This window comes from Nicotiana attenuata, unplaced genomic scaffold (genome assembly GCF_001879085.1).
Source record: "Nicotiana attenuata strain UT unplaced genomic scaffold, NIATTr2, whole genome shotgun sequence".
NCBI classification, from domain to species: Eukaryota; Viridiplantae; Streptophyta; class Magnoliopsida; order Solanales; family Solanaceae; genus Nicotiana; species Nicotiana attenuata.
The window spans coordinates 24,100-43,078 of record NW_017675796.1 but is presented as its reverse complement, the minus strand read 5'-3'; the positions used below and the strand labels follow the sequence as shown (position 1 = coordinate 43,078).

Here is an 18,979-nt window from a genome sequence, read left to right as displayed (position 1 = left end):
CTCTTTTTTTTTCCCCTTCTGATACTCGAATAATGCTCCTATTTTCATTTGCAGCCCGCAGGTTGGAAGTTGAAGGAGGAGTACTTACCAACTGGATGGTTATGCCTGGTATATGGTCTCTTGAATTTTCAAGCCAATGTAGTATTTCCTCGCATGATTAATTTAACATCTTTCCTGTCTAAATTCAGGTTTGTGGTGCCTCTGAGAGCCAGCAACTACCTCCAAATTTCATAAAGCTTGCAAAAAATGCATATACGCCGGATATAATGGCCGCATCAGACTGCATGCTAGGTAAATTGCATCACTGAAATGCTGGGTAAAAAGTTAAAAGTTATTCCAATAAAGCCTTCTGAATGGTCTTTTTTTCCAGGAAAAATTGGATATGGTACCGTTAGCGAGGCCCTGGCTTACAAGTTACCATTTGTATTTGTACGTAGAGACTACTTTAATGAAGAACCATTTCTGAGAAATATGCTTGAGGTAGAGTAAATTGGCAGAAGTTTCTTTTTTTATTTGTTTTTCTTTGTTACCTCAAGGTTTTTGTGAAGATATACTGGAGTTAAAGCCTATAATTTTAATAATAGTACTATCAAGGTGGTGTTGAGATGATCAGAAGGGATTTACTTACTGGACATTGGAGACCTTACCTTGAACGTGCAATGACTCTGAACCCATGCTACGAAGGCGGAACTAATGGTGGTGAAGTTGCAGCTCGTATTTTACAGGATACAGCTTATGGTAAAAACTATACATTAGACAAGGTAAAGTTGTTGTATTCATAAATCAAATAATTCCTCATTTTGTCTATTTTGATTAAGAATAATCCAGTAGCTAAACTAATAAATGTGTACCCAGTACTTATATACTGAGATTTGCTCTTATCTGACTTTTAGCTGAGTGGGCCAAGAAGACTGCGTGATGCCATAGTTCTTGGATATCAATTGCAAAGAGTTCCTGGTAGAGATCTCTGTATTCCAGATTGGTATGCAAATGCCGAAAGTGAACTTGGTCTTCGCACAGGATCACCTACTGCTGTAACAGCTGAAAATAACTCTCTAACAGACTCGTAAATTCTCTTCTTACATCCCATTTGTTCAGCGTTTAACAGAATAAGTGCTGAGTGTTAATAAGGGTTGATGTTTTTGATTTTCTTATCTTTTAGATATCCTCAGGACTTTGAAATTCTCCATGGAGATTTTCTTGGTCTGTCAGATACGCTGAGTTTCTTGAAGAGCTTGGCAGGATTGGATGCGTTGGTTGATTCCCCAACTAAAACAGGAAAGCACAGCATTAGGGAGCGGAAAGCTGCCGCTGGTCTTTTCAATTGGGAGGTCTTCTTCATTTCATGCCAAACTCTGTTATGTAATTTTATTTGGTTAACTAACCCTGCAACTTGTCACCACTCATCCTCACAACACCCCCCACCCCCCAAAAAAAAAAAAGAAAAAAAAGAGAGAAGAAAGTAAAAAAGAACCAAAGAAAAGAGGAACTTGTAACTGCCATATAGAGGTGAAGCAGAACTCATAATGCTGCTTTTTCATCCAACATTGAGTCATTTAATATTTCGGGCACAAATATAAATGGTGCATTGTTCCATTGAATCAGCTGTGCCTATTATGCCTCAAAGCGGAAGTGGTGTAACACCAAAGGGGAAGGGGAAAGTCAAAGAGAAGAAATGAGAATGGGGATAAACAAATAAATAGAGGTAGAGAGAGATAATAGAAGTATTAGAGAGAAAAAAGAGAAACAGAGAGAGACAAGAAGGAAGAGCGAGAAGAGAGAATGAGAGAGAGAAGAATAGGGAGGGAAACAGAGAAGGGAAATGTGGGAGAGGGGAGGAGGAAGAAGGGTGTTAAAGAGGAACAGAAATTGCAGTACCAAATCCATCAATCCAATATTACTTAAGTCCCTGAAAGAAGTCCATGAGAGTCTTATTTATAGGGTAGGGAATTCTGAACTTAGAACTTTTAAAATAGTGTAGCTCTATCTCCAAATAAGAAGATAAGACTAGATGAATATTATCGCTAACCAGATTTTATAAACTAGGTGCGGGCAAACTAGCCCGGACACGACGGTTATGAAAAAAGATTTTTAAAACTAATAATAAGAAATGATTTAAAAAGTCAAAGATAGTGATGGTTGTTGCCTTTTATTTCTTTTAATTTTTAAAGGTGAATTTTCCTAATCTTCTTGAAGAATTCTGTCATACTTGGCTTACTCGCCTAAAATTTCTCTGTATAGGAAGACATTTTTGTGGCAAGAGCACCTGGAAGGCTAGATGTGATGGGCGGAATTGCTGACTATTCTGGAAGCCTTGTTTTACAGGTATCCTACCATTACTTCTTTTACAATAATGCCTATTCTTGTTTGTTAGACTAACTGGTATAAAGACATACCAAACTAGTAGCTTGATCTTAGGTTGTCTAATTCAGCTTCTAATTTGTGTTTGTTTTTTATTTCATTGACCACTTAGTTGCTTTCTGACCGCCCTTTTTGCATTCTGAATATAATTCAAAACCAGCCTTTTAAATGTTAGTTATATTGTTGCGTCCAGACACCATGCATCTGTCTGTTGTCTTAAAACAAATATATTAAATGTACCTATTAATCCTCAATTTCTTGACTTCTTACTTTGTTACTCCACAACTCAGATATTCCAATTTTCTTTGTTTGCCTACCTGTTGTCTATTTTAGTGTTATCTCTTTACCTTTTCCGTATGCATACTTATTGAAGCTTTCCCAGGCACTTATACATGACATGTATGCTTTCTGAAAAGGCTTGACTGGTTAAGCGTAGTCCGCTGAAGTTTAAAGAGTAATACTTTTGTTGTTCACTTAGTGTTGTTGTTCTCACTTCTCGAATTGCTGTGAAACATTCTACAGATGCCAATTAGAGAAGCCTGCCATGTTGCTGTTCAAAAGATTCACCCCAGCAAACAGAGGCTGTGGAAGCATGCTTTGGCTCGGCAGCAGGCCAGAGGACAAGGCCCTACCCCTGTGCTTCAAATTGTATGAAATTCTCACTAATAGTTACTTCTTTTAAGTATATATTAGTGTTGAAGCTGGTGACTCGGTGAAGTTAGCTTTCTCGTTTATTTTAACCTCAATTGAAGGGACCGGGTTGTAAGTGCAATTTTGAGGTGGTACTAGAATCTCTCGCCACTTACGGACAGAAATGAGAAATTACAGTCTTTTTCTTTTTGAAATGTGATATAGACTTGGTAGATGTGATAGTTTTTGCCTGTTTCTATGTGGGATTGGGTAGCAAACAAGGTGTTTGAAGTTCTCAATATCAGGAATCAAAATAATTTCAAGAGTATAGCTGTTTTGATTGCAATCATTATCATTAATTCTCTTGAAGCTTTACTGATTTGTGACGCAATAGGTGTCATATGGGTCAGAACTAAGCAACCGTGGTCCAACGTTTGACATGGACTTATCAGATTTCTTGGAAGGGGATGAACCCATAACTTATGAGAAAGCGAGGCAGTATTTTGCCCGAGATCCTTCCCAAAGGTTTTGCATTCTCTCATTCTGCATTTTCCCTACTTGACTGTCTTATCTTTATGTTATACTAACTTCAACCCAATTTTAGATGGGCTGCATATGTTGCTGGCACAGTTCTAGTTTTGATGAAGGAGCTTGGCATACGCTTTGAGAATAGCATTAGTTTGCTGGTCAGTCCAACTCCATTACCCATTGCCTTGTCGTCTTCTATTATGCCTAGATGATTTGAAAAAGTATACATTTTAGTTTGATCTGTTTTTTTTTTTCTTGCTTCCTAGCTGGAAATTGTTTGCTTTCCATCTATTTCTTTAATAACTGAAATTACAGGTGACAGTTCTATGTTTCTCCTCTATGCACCACCATTCAATGGCACCATCTATTTACCCCGGTTTACTCCATATTGTATTCCTTTTAAAGTAGTTTATGTTTGATTTTTGCTAACACCTCATTAGAATAAAGAACATCTCCATTAACATCCTGATAGTATGTGCTGCTTATGTACTTGTCTCCATTTCATGTGAACATAATTTCATCCTGAAAACTTTTTCTAGTTGAACTTTCTGGTAACTAAAAGATTATACCACTCCATAATATCCACTCATATTGTCATAAACTCACTATTTCACACAATATTTTTTTCTGACCTGTCAAACTCTCTGTTGTGGTTGCCTTCCATGAGCATTGCATCTGCGACAAAGCTTCAGCAATGTATAGGTTGGTAGACCAGCCTAGTTACTAACTTAGGTAATTTGTTCAGTTTCACTCCTTTTTTACGTGGATACCGCTGACAGTCCGATACCTTTATTTCCTGGATAATATTATTTGAGGCAAATAGTTTGTACTGTCTCAAGACAGTTATTTTGTTGCACATTAAAATTAGAAATTACTTTAGAGACCTTCCCTGAAGTTCGCCTTATAATACTAGCTTCCCATGTGGTTTACACTTTACAGTCCCCTGTTTTGACTTTCTTGTAACAATTCCATTAACCTATTTATCATTGATGCAAACTATTATATCCTGACTAACCTTCCATTTCTGGTAAAGGTCGTAAAAATGGAGAATTAGTCAGGAGTCAGGACATAATATTTTGCATCAATAAAATAATATTTTGCTTAAAAAACTAATTTTCCATTTCTAATATAATCTTTTATTTAATTTATTTTTCTTAAGAATTCAATGAAAAAGAAATGGGTTAGTCAATAAATATTAGCTCCACGTTTTAAATTTTTTCAGAAAGTGTGAAGTGCCTTTTATGCATATAAAGAGGAAGAATCATAAGCACCTTCTTAAAATTCTCCGGCAGCGATAACTTGAAGCCATGTCATCTCCTGTCTACGGCCAATAGTGCACAAAATTTAAACTGCCACTCAAAGTTTGTAACAACAGCGGAAATGCCATTGAATAATTAGAAAGGTGCTTGTGGGATGTACTAACAACAGCGACAACGACTGAAGTTGTATTAGAAAAGGGCAAATTAGTTGTATTATATTTTTTATAATAGATTAAGACATTAGTACTAAGAAATCAAAATAAGGGAGGTATGTGAAATAACCTGATTTAAAAAAAGGGAGGTAAGTGTAATATAGTAAATCACAAGGGAGGTTAATGTTATGAAGTGAAATTTGAGGAAAGGTCTCTTCTATTATCAAACTTCAAGTTTTCAAGTTGCACTTGAACAAGCAAGGTGGAAATAATATATGATGACACTCTTTTATGAAATTGCAGGTTTCTTCTGCTGTCCCAGAAGGAAAAGGTGTGTCATCCTCTGCATCTGTGGAGGTTGCTAGCATGTCTGCCATTGCTGCTGCTCATGGTAGTTACTCTTTCCACCTGTACACTTCAATTTGTATAACTTTGCAAATGTTATAATGAGATATGTACTTTTTTCTCGAGACGAAACATATAAACTTGACCATATCATACTAACTTTTACTAGGTAAGCGCGCACATATGGATGGTCTCTAAGCATTCTTGACTTTTATATCTAGCTAACTGATGTAGATCCATTTCTTGAAACCCCCGTCCTACTCACCCACTCCCCTTGATTTAATAGCACAACAAGAAAATGAAACGAAAATAGGCGGAAACGGAAAACCTAGTGCATATAAAATGCTTCCAAAAAGCTAGGAGCCATCAAAGCACTTGTTACATAGCTAAATGTAAATAGTTAGACAATGTTGCGTACATTAAGATGTCCCACATTGGACAAAGGTAAGTTGTATAGTCAAACCTCTCTATAACAGCCTCGTTTGCCCCAGACTCTCTTTCCTTATGCTTGATTCTGAATAACTAATTCCCGTAATTCCTTGTTTCTTTCATTAGCCTTAAATTCATTCAGTGGACATAGCTGTTTAGATTTTTCCTGGAACTTGTGAGCGGTTCTCTCTTAATTCTTCATCAGCTCACAATTTTATATTGGCCAAGGGTGTAGTTGTCAGTATAAGTGAACACGGAAGAGAAAGAAGAGAGAAGAAAGTTGAAGTAATTACAAATACAGTAATGGTCCTAAGGACAAGGGCTGCAGTATAAAGAATGGACCAAGCAATTGTTTTGAGTGAGATATACTGAAGTGAACTTGGTCATGAAAATCTGACCAACCTGGAAAAGAAAATTAGTTGAATCTTGTCTGTCCCTTTCAGATTAAGATAACACTGCCTTCCTATTTTCATGACAAATTATCATGAGTTAGTAATGGATCTCTACCTGGACCACCACCACGCACGATAACAAGGGAACAAACTCTCATTAATTTCTTTAAAAAGAATTAAAAGTTTTCTTTAGTCCAGTGATGTATAAGCTTCGTTTAACTGATCCTCAGCAATTTGAATGCTTTCTTGATAATGCAACATAATCTTGCTTTCCAGGGTTGAATATTAGCCCAAGGGAGCTTGCCTTACTGTGCCAAAAGGTATTATTTTTCTAGGGCTTCCAATTGATGATTTTTATCTTCCAAGTGTTTGACGTTAAACTTTAGTTCAGCACCTGATTTGTCAGTCTTTCGGTAATAGGTAGAAAATCATGTTGTTGGAGCACCATGTGGGGTAATGGATCAGATGACTTCTGCATGTGGTGAAGCCAACAAACTTCTTGCAATGGTTTGTCAGGTACTGTCCCAATAATTAGATAAATTTTACTGAATTGACATTTAGCGAAATGACTAAGATTGTTCCCATTTGTTTCAGCCTGCCGAGGTGCTAGGTCTAGTGGATATTCCTGGTCATATAAGAGTATGGGGAATTGATTCAGGAATAAGGCACAGGTATCAGCTATAATGTTATTTTTTCCTCTTCAGAAGAAAAGTAACCCTGTTTGTCTAGCTTCAGGTATCCGAGTTAATGGTTCCCAGCTTATATACTTTGCACATTTCTGCAGAAGCTGATTTTGAGCTCATGCAGTAATCTCTTGCACTAAAGATGCATGCTCCATTGAACTTTATTGTCGAAATTACTGAACTTCCCAAAATTGGTTTCCTTGTGTCTATTTTGGTTAAAGCTCTTCATGTCTTTAGGATTATCATGACTGAGATGGGTGATAATCATCTTTAAGTTTCAGAAAGAAACCAAATCAGTTGGAGAATATAAGGCCAGTGAGTCCAACTTTGTTGTCAAAACATTAGGAAAATGCAGATGAATATGCAATAGTACAAGATTTGAAACTGGTATGAGAATTATACTAGAAAAGAAAGTACAAGATTTGAATTAGTCTGTATGGGCAGACACCTCCCAAAAAAAGCGGATGAATATGCACAGTCCTCCTGAGGATACCAATCCTCTCAATCTCACAGTACATTATTATATCTCTTAATACTTGATAAAATTGAATCATCAAGCTGCCACAGATCAAGGAAAGCTTTTAAATCTATAGGACTGCCTTTGGAATGTTGAATTTCAGTCCAAATGCAAGTAAACATAAGCATAATATAAAATTAGTAGGAAAAGAAAGCAAATCTTCACGGTGGCTGCATGTGATGGTCAAAATTTTGAGGGAAATATGTTCTGTTTCAAGAACAGCTACAGGAGTAAACATAGATACTAAATGTATTGACTAGTTGCCAACTCTTTCTTAAGCTTCATTGATTTTTACTTGTTACCACTGAGTCACTTTATGTTCTGTTGATTTGCAAAACACAAATATACACTCTTCTCCTTCTTTGTCCACGTGTTAAGATTTGCCACCACTGTGCAGTGTTGGAGGTGCAGATTATGGATCCGTTAGGATTGGTGCCTTTATGGGCCGAGAGATCGTCAAATCTATTGCATCAACACTATTATCAGAGTCCCGGTTAGCGAATGGTAGTAACCCTGATGAATCAGAGGAAGACGGTGTCGAATTACTTGAAGCTGAAGCTTCATTAGATTACTTATGCAACCTTTCACCTCATAGGTATAAAGCATGATATGAAGAATAAGGAGAGCAATTTTTCATTTTCATTCTGATTAATGCATGTGATCTCTCCTCTTCTCCCTGTTTTCCTCTGCACTGTTGATTGTTTTCACTTCTTTTCCGTAAATGTTACTCCCTTGTAACTGTGAACAACATCTTTTATTGTGGTATCATGCGCCAACTTACCATACTGATCCCTTTCTTCCCTATTCTTCCCTTTCTCCTCCCTGAGGTAATGATCCATATTCCTTTCTTGGTCAAAAAGAAAAACATGTTAAATTCATTCATACTTCAATTATGGAGAAAAAGGAAAAGATAGATTGTTGATACAAATAACAACAAGAACGCCACTTATTGGGGCATGTTTGTGGCTGTTCCAATCGGATCGGTCTCTTGACTTGTAATAATTCATAAATGGTATTGCTATTGTAGATACGAGGCTATGTACGCCAAGATGCTTCCTGAATCTATACTTGGTGAGTCATTTGTTGAAAAGTACACTGACCACCGTGACCCGGTAACAACAATTGACAAGATGCGTAATTATGGGATCAAAGCTGCTGCCAGACACCCTATTTACGAGAACTTCCGTGTGAAGGTTGGTTTTCTTCAATTGATCATGTGTAGTTAGCACATCTACAACTAATTTTCTTCTTTATATCCTAATCTTCAATTTTACTATTTATTTCTTCTAATTATTGTCTTTAGACTATGGTGTCTGTATTTCTTATGTTGTCTTTGGATTAAACTACTTCTCAACACAATGGAACGAATATATGTGATCTAACTGATGATTTGAAATATTGATGACAGGCCTTTAAAGCACTGCTAACGTCTGCGACTTCAGATGATCAACTGAACGCTCTTGGAGAACTATTGTATCAGGTATCTCAATGTATTTCCATTTTGAGTTTCAGTATTCAAGTTTCAACAGGGAATGGCAATCAGAAGTAGCTTTTCTCTACTACTGCTTTTCTCCATGTATTTTCGAAGAGAAGCAATAACAAAGGAAGAATTAGTAACCAGCATAATATTGAAGCATAATAGAACATTAAAGCTAGACATTTTCTCAATGTAACAAAGATTAATCTCCCAATTCATGTTTTCTCAATGTAAGAAAGATTAATCTCCCTTGTCAATAAGTCTCATTTAAGGGTTGCTTGAAGTTATTCTTGGCGACAATCTTATAGCCTTAATCTGGAGAGAACCCCAGTTCCTCAAATAAACCAGAGGAACAACAAATTGAATTTTAATACAAAAAGCTTGTTCAGAAACTAATTTTTATTTATATATTGGGTTTCTTATGATATAGAAACTCCTGAATTCCCTGTTTAATAATTCTCCCTATGTTAAAAAGGGGCAAACATGTTCTCGAAAGCTCAGATTTTTTGTATTAAGCTGCCATATCCATTGTATATTTATTTCCTTATTTGCAGTGCCACTACAGTTATGGTGATTGTGGACTAGGTTCGGATGGAACCAATAGGCTCGTCCAACTAGTGCAAGAAATGCAGCACAGTAAGGCATCAAAATCTGGAGAAGGGACATTGTATGGTGCTAAAATTACCGGTGGGGGATCTGGTGGAACTGTTTGTGTAATTGGTAGGAATTCACTTAAGAGCAGCGAACAAATTCTCGAGGTAATGTCCCTCTCTTTTAAAGGCTACCTTTCTCCTCTGTCGCTTCAAAATTCCACTAAAAATTGATACATATTTTGGATCACACCTTTCATTATTTACCCCAATTCAAGAAAAGTATACAATTGTCATGTTTGTTCCAATATGGGCATTCTTTAAGTATAGTACACTTGTTAGAAACAGAATGTGGTTAAGGATAGTTGTGAAATGCGAAAATGTATTCGATGATAGATTTTTTCTTCAGCTAAATGAGCTCCTTGTGAATTTTTGGAACTGTCTTATTAATAGTACTTATTTAAGCAGAATAATGAGGCTGTTCCAACTCTTTTTAATGTGCAGATACAGCGAAGATACAAAGCTGCAACAGGATATTTGCCTATTCTCTTTGAGGGTTCATCTCCTGGGGCTGGCAAGTTTGGCTATCTAAGAATTCGCCGTCGCAACCCTCCAAAGCAGAATTAGATTCTGCATTATTAGGACAAAAAATTAACAACATTTGTGAAATCATATTAGAGAAGAGTCGTTTGTGGCAAAAATCAATGTGAAAGTTCGACTATATTAAAGCTTCTATTCCGGACTCACGTACATGACAAGAATTTTTACTATCTTCAATAAAATGCAAAAATATGTTGATAAATTGATCCCTCGAACTGAGTTGTACTTTTAAGTCTGACCTTGAACTAACTGGAATTTTTTATACTTTCTAACATTTTACGGCGCATCTTCTAACTTTTCTGAGAAGTTTTAAACAGAACTGATTATCTTGAAGATGTAATGCAAGTATTCTCTCTACTTGCTCTTTTTAAATGTTACGTGGGAATGTTTAAAACGGTTGCAATTTGATTGCCATCTTCTTTAGACGTGAAGGAAAAATAAGACGAAGCAGTTTTGTTTGAAAGAAGCTAATTGTAAGCATCATTAAAAGTTAATTTTATATCCTTATAAATAATTTATATTTTTATCAACAAATATCCCTTATTGACTTCAAAAGGGAAATCAACCATTAAAATTTAAAATAACAATGCGACAAAGAGTGAGATTTTCGGGTGTAGTAACTAAGTAACAAAAAAAGAAGGGAGAAGAGAAACTAGAGAGGGAACCAATTATGTAGAATGGAGAAAAGGAAGAAGGGAGAAGGGGCGAGGGAAAACTCAATTATGTAGAATGATTCAGAACTGAAGATCTCATTCAAAATTACATCAAAGTCGAGGACAGTATGTAGAAAAGGAAGAAGGGAGAAGGGGTGAGGGAAAACTCAATTATGTAGAATGATTCAAAACTGAAGATCTCATTCAAAATTACATCAAAGTCGAGGACAGTATGTAGAAAAGGAAGAATGGAGAAGGGGCGAGGGAAAACTCAATTATGCAGAATGATTCAAAACTGAAGATCTCATTCAAAATTATATCAAAGTCGAGGACAGTATGTAGAAAAGGAAGAAGGGAGAAGGGGCGAGCGAAAACTCAATTATGTAGAATGATTCAAAACTGAAGATCTCATCCAAAATTACATCAAGTCAAGTTTGGAAGTTAACTGATTCTTCTAATGCTATAAGTTTGGGATACATTAACCAAAGAAAAGAAAGCAAATGACAAGTTTGAAAAGCCAATAATTAGAACCGGAGAAATGCTAAATGTGATCAATCACATGTTTATAGATTGTGTACGTGCACAGATAACACCAATGGTTTGAAACTTTTACGTACATATGACAATATGAAGTGTTCACAAGATCAAAGGGCTATCACCCCCTATCCCACAATCAAAATGAAAGGGCAATGGAAACCACTACTTGTAATACAACAGAAGCAATAGACTAACAGTACTTATCCTGTCCAAACTGAATTCCTCTTTCTATGTTTACTTATCCAGACGTTTCTTTCTTTCTTTATTTTTTTTTTTTTTTGGGAGGGGGTTATCATTGGGCACTCGATGTTCATGAAAAAACATCAAACCATGGACATATTTTCATCCTGCCTATAGTAGGATTCATGTGCTGCCACTTTGGTTAGGTTGCTCCACTTCCTCCACAAACTCCATTGTCATTTTAAGGAAGCTTTTCTTGTGCAACTGTTCCCATTCCTTTCGAAGCATTTTACCGTAAGAACATAAAAGTATGAGGACTAGCTTATACGCAATCTTGGTTAAGAAAAGAAGCTACTGATACAAGATCTCAGATTACCTCAAGGTTCCATTCACCGTACAAATTCGGGTCACTCTGGTCAGCCCAAATATATGCTTCAACCATTAATGTATCGGAACTGTCCTGCAAAAAGCAAAGACACCTATTGTGAACCAGATAAATACATTAAAAATTGGAAAACTGAAATCCATGCGACTCAATAGTGTTGTGTGAGGCCAGAAGTGCCAAAAGTATATCTGACATAGGTGGGAGATCTGGATGAAGCAAACCCACTTCGCGACATTTATGCCAACCATAACATTCTTAATAAGAACTAAAAAGCAATGGCAACGATATCACTATGACTAGCTGATCATCATACCTATGAAGTTGTATCATCGATGGTTAATAAATAGAAGACCTGAAACTCCTACCTCCAAAGCACACTAGATTTCTGCCTCCTAGTCAACCAAGAAACTTTTAGAAACAAAGGTGACACAGGTGAAGGTAGAACTACTCAAAGGGCGATCAAGCACTCTGAGATTTCGAATGGGAAATTATACAATTGTGACTAATAAAAAACGCATGCGATGATCTTTAAGACTTATATCCAAAACAAAAGAAAATGACAGCCTAATTTCGATGAAAACTCTGCAGATCACTACTCGCTGAAGTGCTGGATGAGCACTTCAAGTGAACAGTGACGCTGCAGTAAAGAGCATGTATTTGTTGTAGGTGTTAGGCCCTCAAGCATCTACATTTATCGCCAAAAAGCACCCATCAATTGAAATAGCTTGATTTTTCCATCGAACCCAAAAATTTAGGAGCCATTTGGACAACATTTGGAAAAAGCTTTTTGAGTTTCTTTTTTTTTTTTTTTTGTAAATAGCTTTTTGAGATAGAGAGTTTGAGTATATTTTAAGCTCTACAATAGTCTTGTAATGCTCTGGTGATCTGCCACTGCTATAACAAGAACGCAACTAAAGGACTACAGGAACTCTGGAACTTTGTGTATCAATACCGTCAGGGAAACATCAACAGTTCTCCTTTCATACTCAACGTCTTCAAATTTATCCAAGATATCCAATTCAGGGACAGTGATGCCTGAAAGCACCTGCATTTTGTCAAAACGAACATATCATTCAGAAGATGAGTAAGAGGTAAGATTTTATATTTTTCATTGAGGTCTCAATGACAAGGCATTGCATGCAGTAACTGTTGTTACTTCTAGTTTATAATTGTATAGTACAGGCATTGGTCTGGAGTCCCTGGACCTCTATAATGGAGGTCAGTCATCACATTCACCCACCAAATCTTCAATTTTATGGAATGGACTAGGATGTATAAGCTATACACTGAGTGACCGTAATCAGCAAGCCACTGGGTTCAGGTAATGCTTTTACCCAATGTTATAGGGAGAGGAGAACTAAACCAACAGGCTGGCTATGATTTCACTTTTAACAAGAAAATTATGTCCCATAGTTTATTTCAAAAGTGAATTCGCTTTTGCTAATCTTGGATTTCCACAATCAATCAATTCACTTATGTTAACCTCGCTTGAAAATATTACAAGTATCAAACCATGATGCACCCAGCTTATGTCTGGAGACTTTGTAGTTTGTAATAGAGGCAGAAGTCCCTGGGCATTTAAAATGTGGAGATGACCAATATGTTCACTGAAAAAAGTAAATTTTGCAGCAAAAATCACATGATAACAGTAATTTTTGCAATTCATTCATCAGATTATGTTCACATGATAGCTGAATAGCTAAGATGCTTGGAGGTAACCTTTAGAAGATAATTCAGTGATTTAGCATGTCTGGAACAGCTAGTACATATGACACTGTACGTATCAATAAGCATAGCCAATTCTCTAGGGTAATAAGTGGGAAATGTCAAACAAACCTTGCCATTAACTTTCTTGTTTTCTACGGGTAGAATGGCAGGATAAACACACCCTTTGATGCTAAACCTATGGCTGAAGCAAAGCAACAGAATCAGTTCCTACAAGATATTAGAAAAATCTATCACTCTATTACTTAAAGAAACAACGAATGCAACGAGCAAATAGGACAATAACATATATACACAAAAAATTAAATTGAAAAACCCAAAATCTCATTAACTAGTACTTGAAAAGCTACACTGTAAGTATTTACGAACTCCCAGAAAAGAACAAAAAGACGTATATATGTAATAATGGTTGAAACAACTATATGACATTTTCAAGAATCACAACTAGTAGTGGCAAAATTGTTTAAAGAAAACAGTTAACCACCCATATTATCCACTAAAAAATGGGTTGGATAATGAACTTTTTTATAGCGGGTCAAATACGTATAAGAACCATATTATCCATATAGAAAATGGATAACCAATGAGTAACAAATGGACAACCAATGAGTTTAACTTTTACATTTGTAAAGCCTCAAATTGGGGGTTCTCCAAGTTTGGGAGATAGAGTAATTCTCCCAAATCATATCCAAGAAGTCATGAATAATATGGGTAACTATATTATCCACAGTTTAACCCGTTTTTTTCCGTATTAAATATGATTCGGGTCGGATAATTTATCCATTTCATATCCAACCAGACCCGTCCGTTTCTCACTCCTAATCACAACTAAGAAGGAATGTCGAAGCACCTCTATGTTAAAGTACAACATTTTTTACAGAATACAAAGCATAAAATTAGTTGAAACTCTGATTATGAGACAGATGAAATTAACATTAAAATCACAATCTTCTACTTAATTCATCTAAAAACTAGCACTATACTCAAGCATATAAGAAACTCCAACACATACTATTAGGTTTTAATTTCTTAAGAAAAGCTAATCCCATATATCCACTGAAAAACAATTTCAGCATCAATTTTACACACATAAGCTAAAAGGGTATTAAAAAAAGGCGACATGCCACATCTATCGATGGTATTAGAACACTAACAAGTTGTAGAGAATGGCAGGCGAAGAAGGTGGGACCCGTTTGAGGAGGGCACGAACGACGTCGTCAGCTAAAAGGCTGCCGTAGACGAAAACATTGAAAAGTGATGGAGGACTACTGGCAGACGCCATTTAGCGGCTCCTCTCCACTACTTTCCAGGCAAAATCAAATGGTATGTTTGATTTCAAACTATGTACGCCTTACGCATTGGTGGGTTTAGAGTTCTGATTCCCCACAATGTTTGACTTTGCTTTTTGCGTCTATAAAGTAAGATATTTGGTTTTTTGTTTTCTTTTTCTTTCTGGCTTCTGGGTAGGGGTCGGCATTCGGTACTTCGGTTCGGTATTTAATAATTTCGGTTTGGTATTTCGGTATTCGGTTTATCAATTGTGTATACCAAATACCATACCAAAATATTTCGGTACGGTTCGGTTTTTTTTATTTTGGTTCGATACGGTTTCGGTACGGTTTCGGTTTAATAATCGCTAAATAATCAATGCTAGCTAACGCCTAACAGTGCACATGTACAATTGAAAGTTTCACTTGTAAAGTAATAAAACTAATAACTAATACAAAGTACAACTGTACAAACTAATAACAATTGAAAGGTTCGGGGCAGTGCACAAGCACAACTGTGGACTAGATCAAAGTAACATGAGAATCCCAAGAAGTTAAACTACTACTAAAGCTCAATTATAGAAGTTCTCAAAAGCAAAAATCAACTCAAAGTTTCCTTCACTCACTGACATGTTACTCAGCTTCGAAACTTTCTTTCCCTTTACACCAGTAGAAGTTTCAAAAAAATTCCAGATTTTTGTATCTTTTATTGACAGACATCTAATAAATAAGGATTAGATCACAACCTAGACAAAGGAAGAGCATTGAACCGCCCCTCAGTGTTTAGGCACATTCACAAATTAACAACTACAAAGTACATTCACTATTAAAGACTTAAAGTAATAAACTAATAACAGAACAGTGGGGCAGAGGCAGTGCACTGCACATTCAGTCTTTCAAACAATACATATTTCTAATTGAAACAACGTTTGGTAAAGAACTTAACAGATGCAACAGCAACACTGTTGCAGCAACAGTCAACAGTCAGCAAAAAGCCAAAAACACCAGTGAACTGTACAGTGAACAAAAACGCCAGTGCACTGTACACAACTCCAAAGTTTGCCAAATTCTGCCCAACTCCAAATTGCATCTGTACACAACTACACATTATAGACTTGACCACAATGCTTGAACCTAAAAAAAATATAAATCATAAGTTAGAATATAATATTTTGATGATAACAAAACAAAACTACAAAAGTATTAAGTATATCACCAAACAAATAGAGTATTAAACTTACCACTCAAGATGCAAGCTGCAACTATACATCAAACAATGCTAGTAGTGCTTCCATTATTTTCCATATCTATAGATAATTCGACCAAATATGTCATACAAATGAAAAAGCATGATATATTATTTTGAACTAAAATACACGCAAAATATTAAAGCTTACCAAGCTCGAGTTCCTCAAGATACTTCAAGTCTTCTTCAACACTAATAGGATTGTTTTCTTCTCTAAGCCAATCTTGAACACAAATAAGAGCTTGCACACATTTAGGAGTCAATGAACTCCTAAATGAATCAAGAATACGGCCACCGGTGCTAAATGCGCATTCCGACGCCACACTATAAATTGGAATGGCCAACACATCACGAGCCAACTCCGAAAGAATAGGAAATCTAGGAGCATGTGTTTTCCACCAACTCAAGATATCAAAGTCTTCACTAAAAGGTTCTTGTTCTTCACTAATGTATTTATCCAACTCCGATTTAGCACCCGCACCCCCATTGTCTTCCTTTTGTTTCTTCAAGCTAAGCTTAGTCCTTATTTTTGATGCACTTATAACACTCCCACTAGATGTATTAGACGTGTTTCTAGATAAAGTAGATCTACATGGAGATTGAGGACAAGATCCAGTTGAATATTTTTTTAGATACTCTCCAAACAAAGAATTCATATAAGCATACACCTCAGCATTTATTTTCTTTCCTTTTTCCTCCCCAAAAAGTTCTTCAAGTGCTCCCTCAACATATTCAAATTTGTTACGTGGATCCAACACAGAAGCAATAAAAATCATTTTATTCATCTTTTCAAGCTCACCCCAATACTTCTTGAACTTTTCTTGCATTCGCTCAGCCATTTTTCTCAAATGCTCATCCTCACTAGCTAAACACATTTTCAAATGACAATAAAGTTCAGATACATCCTCAAAATGAGAATTACAAGTGACATAACGTGAACCTGAAACTTTTTTAGTTAGCTCGTGAAATCTTGCAAGAAACTCTATCACATTCCTCACATTCACCCAATCATCAGAATCAAGAGGACCTGCACTACTACCATCTTCACAAACATGAGAACATTGATAAACAGAAAATCCATCATCATAAAGATGAAACTTGTCAAAGGCCATTTCAAATTTTTGTGCCGTGTCCAACATCAAATAGGTGGAATTCCACCTAGTAGGAACATCCAAACACAATGTTTTGGTACATTCTACCTTTACATGTGCACAACACTGTTTAAACTTTAAGGTCCTTGCAGGCGAAGATCTCACATACCTCACAACATTTCTAACACGTGTCACAGAAGCATCAAGTTCTTTCAAACCATCTTGCACAATTAGATTTAGTATATGAGCCATGCATCTCACATGAAAATGCTTACCACTCATCATATTAGTTTTTCACATATCTAACTGTTTAGACAATTCTTTAACTGTGACATCATTTGAAGAAGCATTGTCCACGGTAATAGTGAAAACCTTGTCTAAAGCCTTGTTTCACTGTGAACTTCATAACAATCCCTTGTTATTGTTCTACGAGAAGGAAGACGAAATAATGATTGAGTTTTTCTCATAAACTTCATAAAGCCTTCATTTTCTACAAAGCTAAATGGTAGTTCATCAATAACTATCATCTCAATTAAGGCCCTCCTAACAACTTCTTGTTCAAATTTCCAAATTGATCCTTCGTCATTTTGGCAAGATTGAAAATTTATCTTTGTTTGACCATTATCTTTATCAATGTTAAGTGGGTATTCTTTGCATCTAAGCAAATGATTCTTCAATCCTGTTGTTCCATTCCTAGATGAATTAGCCGCATAGGCTTGTTTACAATATCAACATCGTGCTTTCCCAACCCCATTAACCTCAAATTTATCAAAATGGTTCCAAACGTCAGACCTAGGTTGCATGGCTTTCCTTTTTCTGGAATCTTGGGTATCAATGGTGTTGGTGTTACCATCTACCGTAATAGGTAAACTTTCACTTGAACCAGCATCACTTACTCTACTTGTATCTGCCATCTATACAAAATTAAACAAATATAAACACAAATTAACAATCATGGGGTACAATCATAGGGGAGCAGACTTAACAAGAAAGCCAAACATTCACATTTCTTCCAGATTCGACAACCTTGTTTTATGAACCAAGAGAATGAAAACAAAAAAGCAGAATAAGTTTTCTTGCATAAACCTTCAAGAGGTCCTGCAAAATAACTGGAGTTCAAAAGGCTCATACGTACAAGGATGTAAAAACTCGAGAGCAATACAATCAATGACTTTCAACAATAACAGAAATATAAAAAGGAAATGATAATGCAGGGAGATTAATGAACCCACATCAGCTAAAGCATCACTCTCAGGATGCATTACAATGTTCAATATTACAAAACATTTCTGGTGGAGGACAAACACGAAAAAAAGCTCTAGGTTTGCTCCTGATTGAACCTGATTTAGAAGATCTAAAGTCAGAAATTGTATCACAAAAATTGCTTTTGAGCAGATTAAATAGTACTGCTTCTGTGGCTTCGATAATCCTAAAGCATTTACAAACATTCTCAACACAAATGATTTCACAGTCCTAATTTGGTATCGCTAGAAAGTAGAAATCGCTAGAAAGTAGAAACATACCTTTGAAAATTGAAGACTGGGGAGTGAGGAGTCGGAGCTGCGAAGTGCGAAGTCGGAAATCCCCCCAAAATCCAAATCGCCGACGCCAAATCGTAGTCGGAGCTGCTGAGCTTGGGCGAATTATCGTCCACTTTCTCTCTCTGAGCTTGAAATTATCGTCTATACTCTATACAAATGCCCTAACTCTAACTAGTAACTATTAACCAGCTACTAAAGATGGGTGGGCTTGGGGCTGGGCTAGAAATAAAATAAAGAAGGGTGGGTGGGCCGCTTGGGCGTTGGGCTGGGGATGGGCAGTGGCCTATTTAAAATTCGGTATTTCGGTTATACCGAAATTTCAGATTTCTAAAACCGAGTACCGAACCGAAATACCGAAAATTTAGTACCGAATTAGACCGAAATACCGAA

General features: G+C 36.3%; 2 protein-coding genes and 1 pseudogene across 2 annotated transcripts in view; 1 reads left to right on the top strand and 2 right to left on the bottom strand.

Moving 5' to 3' along the window:
* Nucleotides 1-10,169, top strand: part of LOC109220448 (L-arabinokinase) — a 14,533-nt gene extending 4,364 nt beyond the window's left edge. Inside the window, exons 10-28 of the mRNA XM_019384920.1 lie at nt 55-108; nt 189-291; nt 371-480; nt 585-761; nt 894-1,066; nt 1,163-1,331; nt 2,242-2,325; nt 2,884-3,009; nt 3,386-3,516; nt 3,596-3,677; nt 5,234-5,321; nt 6,373-6,416; nt 6,517-6,612; nt 6,691-6,767; nt 7,694-7,891; nt 8,324-8,489; nt 8,705-8,776; nt 9,328-9,531; nt 9,868-10,169. Of these exons, the coding sequence (XP_019240465.1) occupies nt 55-108; nt 189-291; nt 371-480; nt 585-761; nt 894-1,066; nt 1,163-1,331; nt 2,242-2,325; nt 2,884-3,009; nt 3,386-3,516; nt 3,596-3,677; nt 5,234-5,321; nt 6,373-6,416; nt 6,517-6,612; nt 6,691-6,767; nt 7,694-7,891; nt 8,324-8,489; nt 8,705-8,776; nt 9,328-9,531; nt 9,868-9,990 (2,277 nt within the window). The 3' untranslated portion in view covers nt 9,991-10,169. The remainder of the gene's footprint in view (nt 1-54; nt 109-188; nt 292-370; nt 481-584; nt 762-893; nt 1,067-1,162; nt 1,332-2,241; nt 2,326-2,883; nt 3,010-3,385; nt 3,517-3,595; nt 3,678-5,233; nt 5,322-6,372; nt 6,417-6,516; nt 6,613-6,690; nt 6,768-7,693; nt 7,892-8,323; nt 8,490-8,704; nt 8,777-9,327; nt 9,532-9,867) is intronic.
* A 982-nt stretch (nt 10,170-11,151) lies between these two features.
* On the bottom strand, nt 11,152-14,858 carry LOC109220449 (annotated as a pseudogene).
* A 766-nt stretch (nt 14,859-15,624) lies between these two features.
* Nucleotides 15,625-17,300, bottom strand: LOC109220447 (zinc finger BED domain-containing protein DAYSLEEPER-like). The gene is made up of 4 exons (XM_019384919.1): nt 17,218-17,300; nt 16,765-17,115; nt 16,109-16,545; nt 15,625-15,845 (listed from the first exon to the last, which is right to left on the bottom strand). The coding sequence occupies exons 1-4, from the start codon at nt 17,298-17,300 to the stop codon at nt 15,625-15,627; spliced, it is 1,092 nt and encodes a 363-aa protein (XP_019240464.1).
* Nucleotides 17,301-18,979: the final 1,679 nt, after the last annotated feature.

Excerpts from the sequence above, each read along its gene's own strand:
- LOC109220447 (XM_019384919.1), bottom strand. The coding sequence starts at position 17,300 with ATGGCTCATATACTAAATCTAATTGTGCAAGATGGTTTGAAAGAACTT. Across the intron at positions 17,116-17,217 it reads CGTGTTAGAAATGTTGTGAG|GTGGAATTCCACCTATTTGA; the intron begins GTATGTGAGATC and ends TGTTCCTACTAG. Across the intron at positions 16,546-16,764 it reads ATGCAAGAAAAGTTCAAGAA|ATCTACTTTATCTAGAAACA; the intron begins GTATTGGGGTGA and ends ATCTCCATGTAG.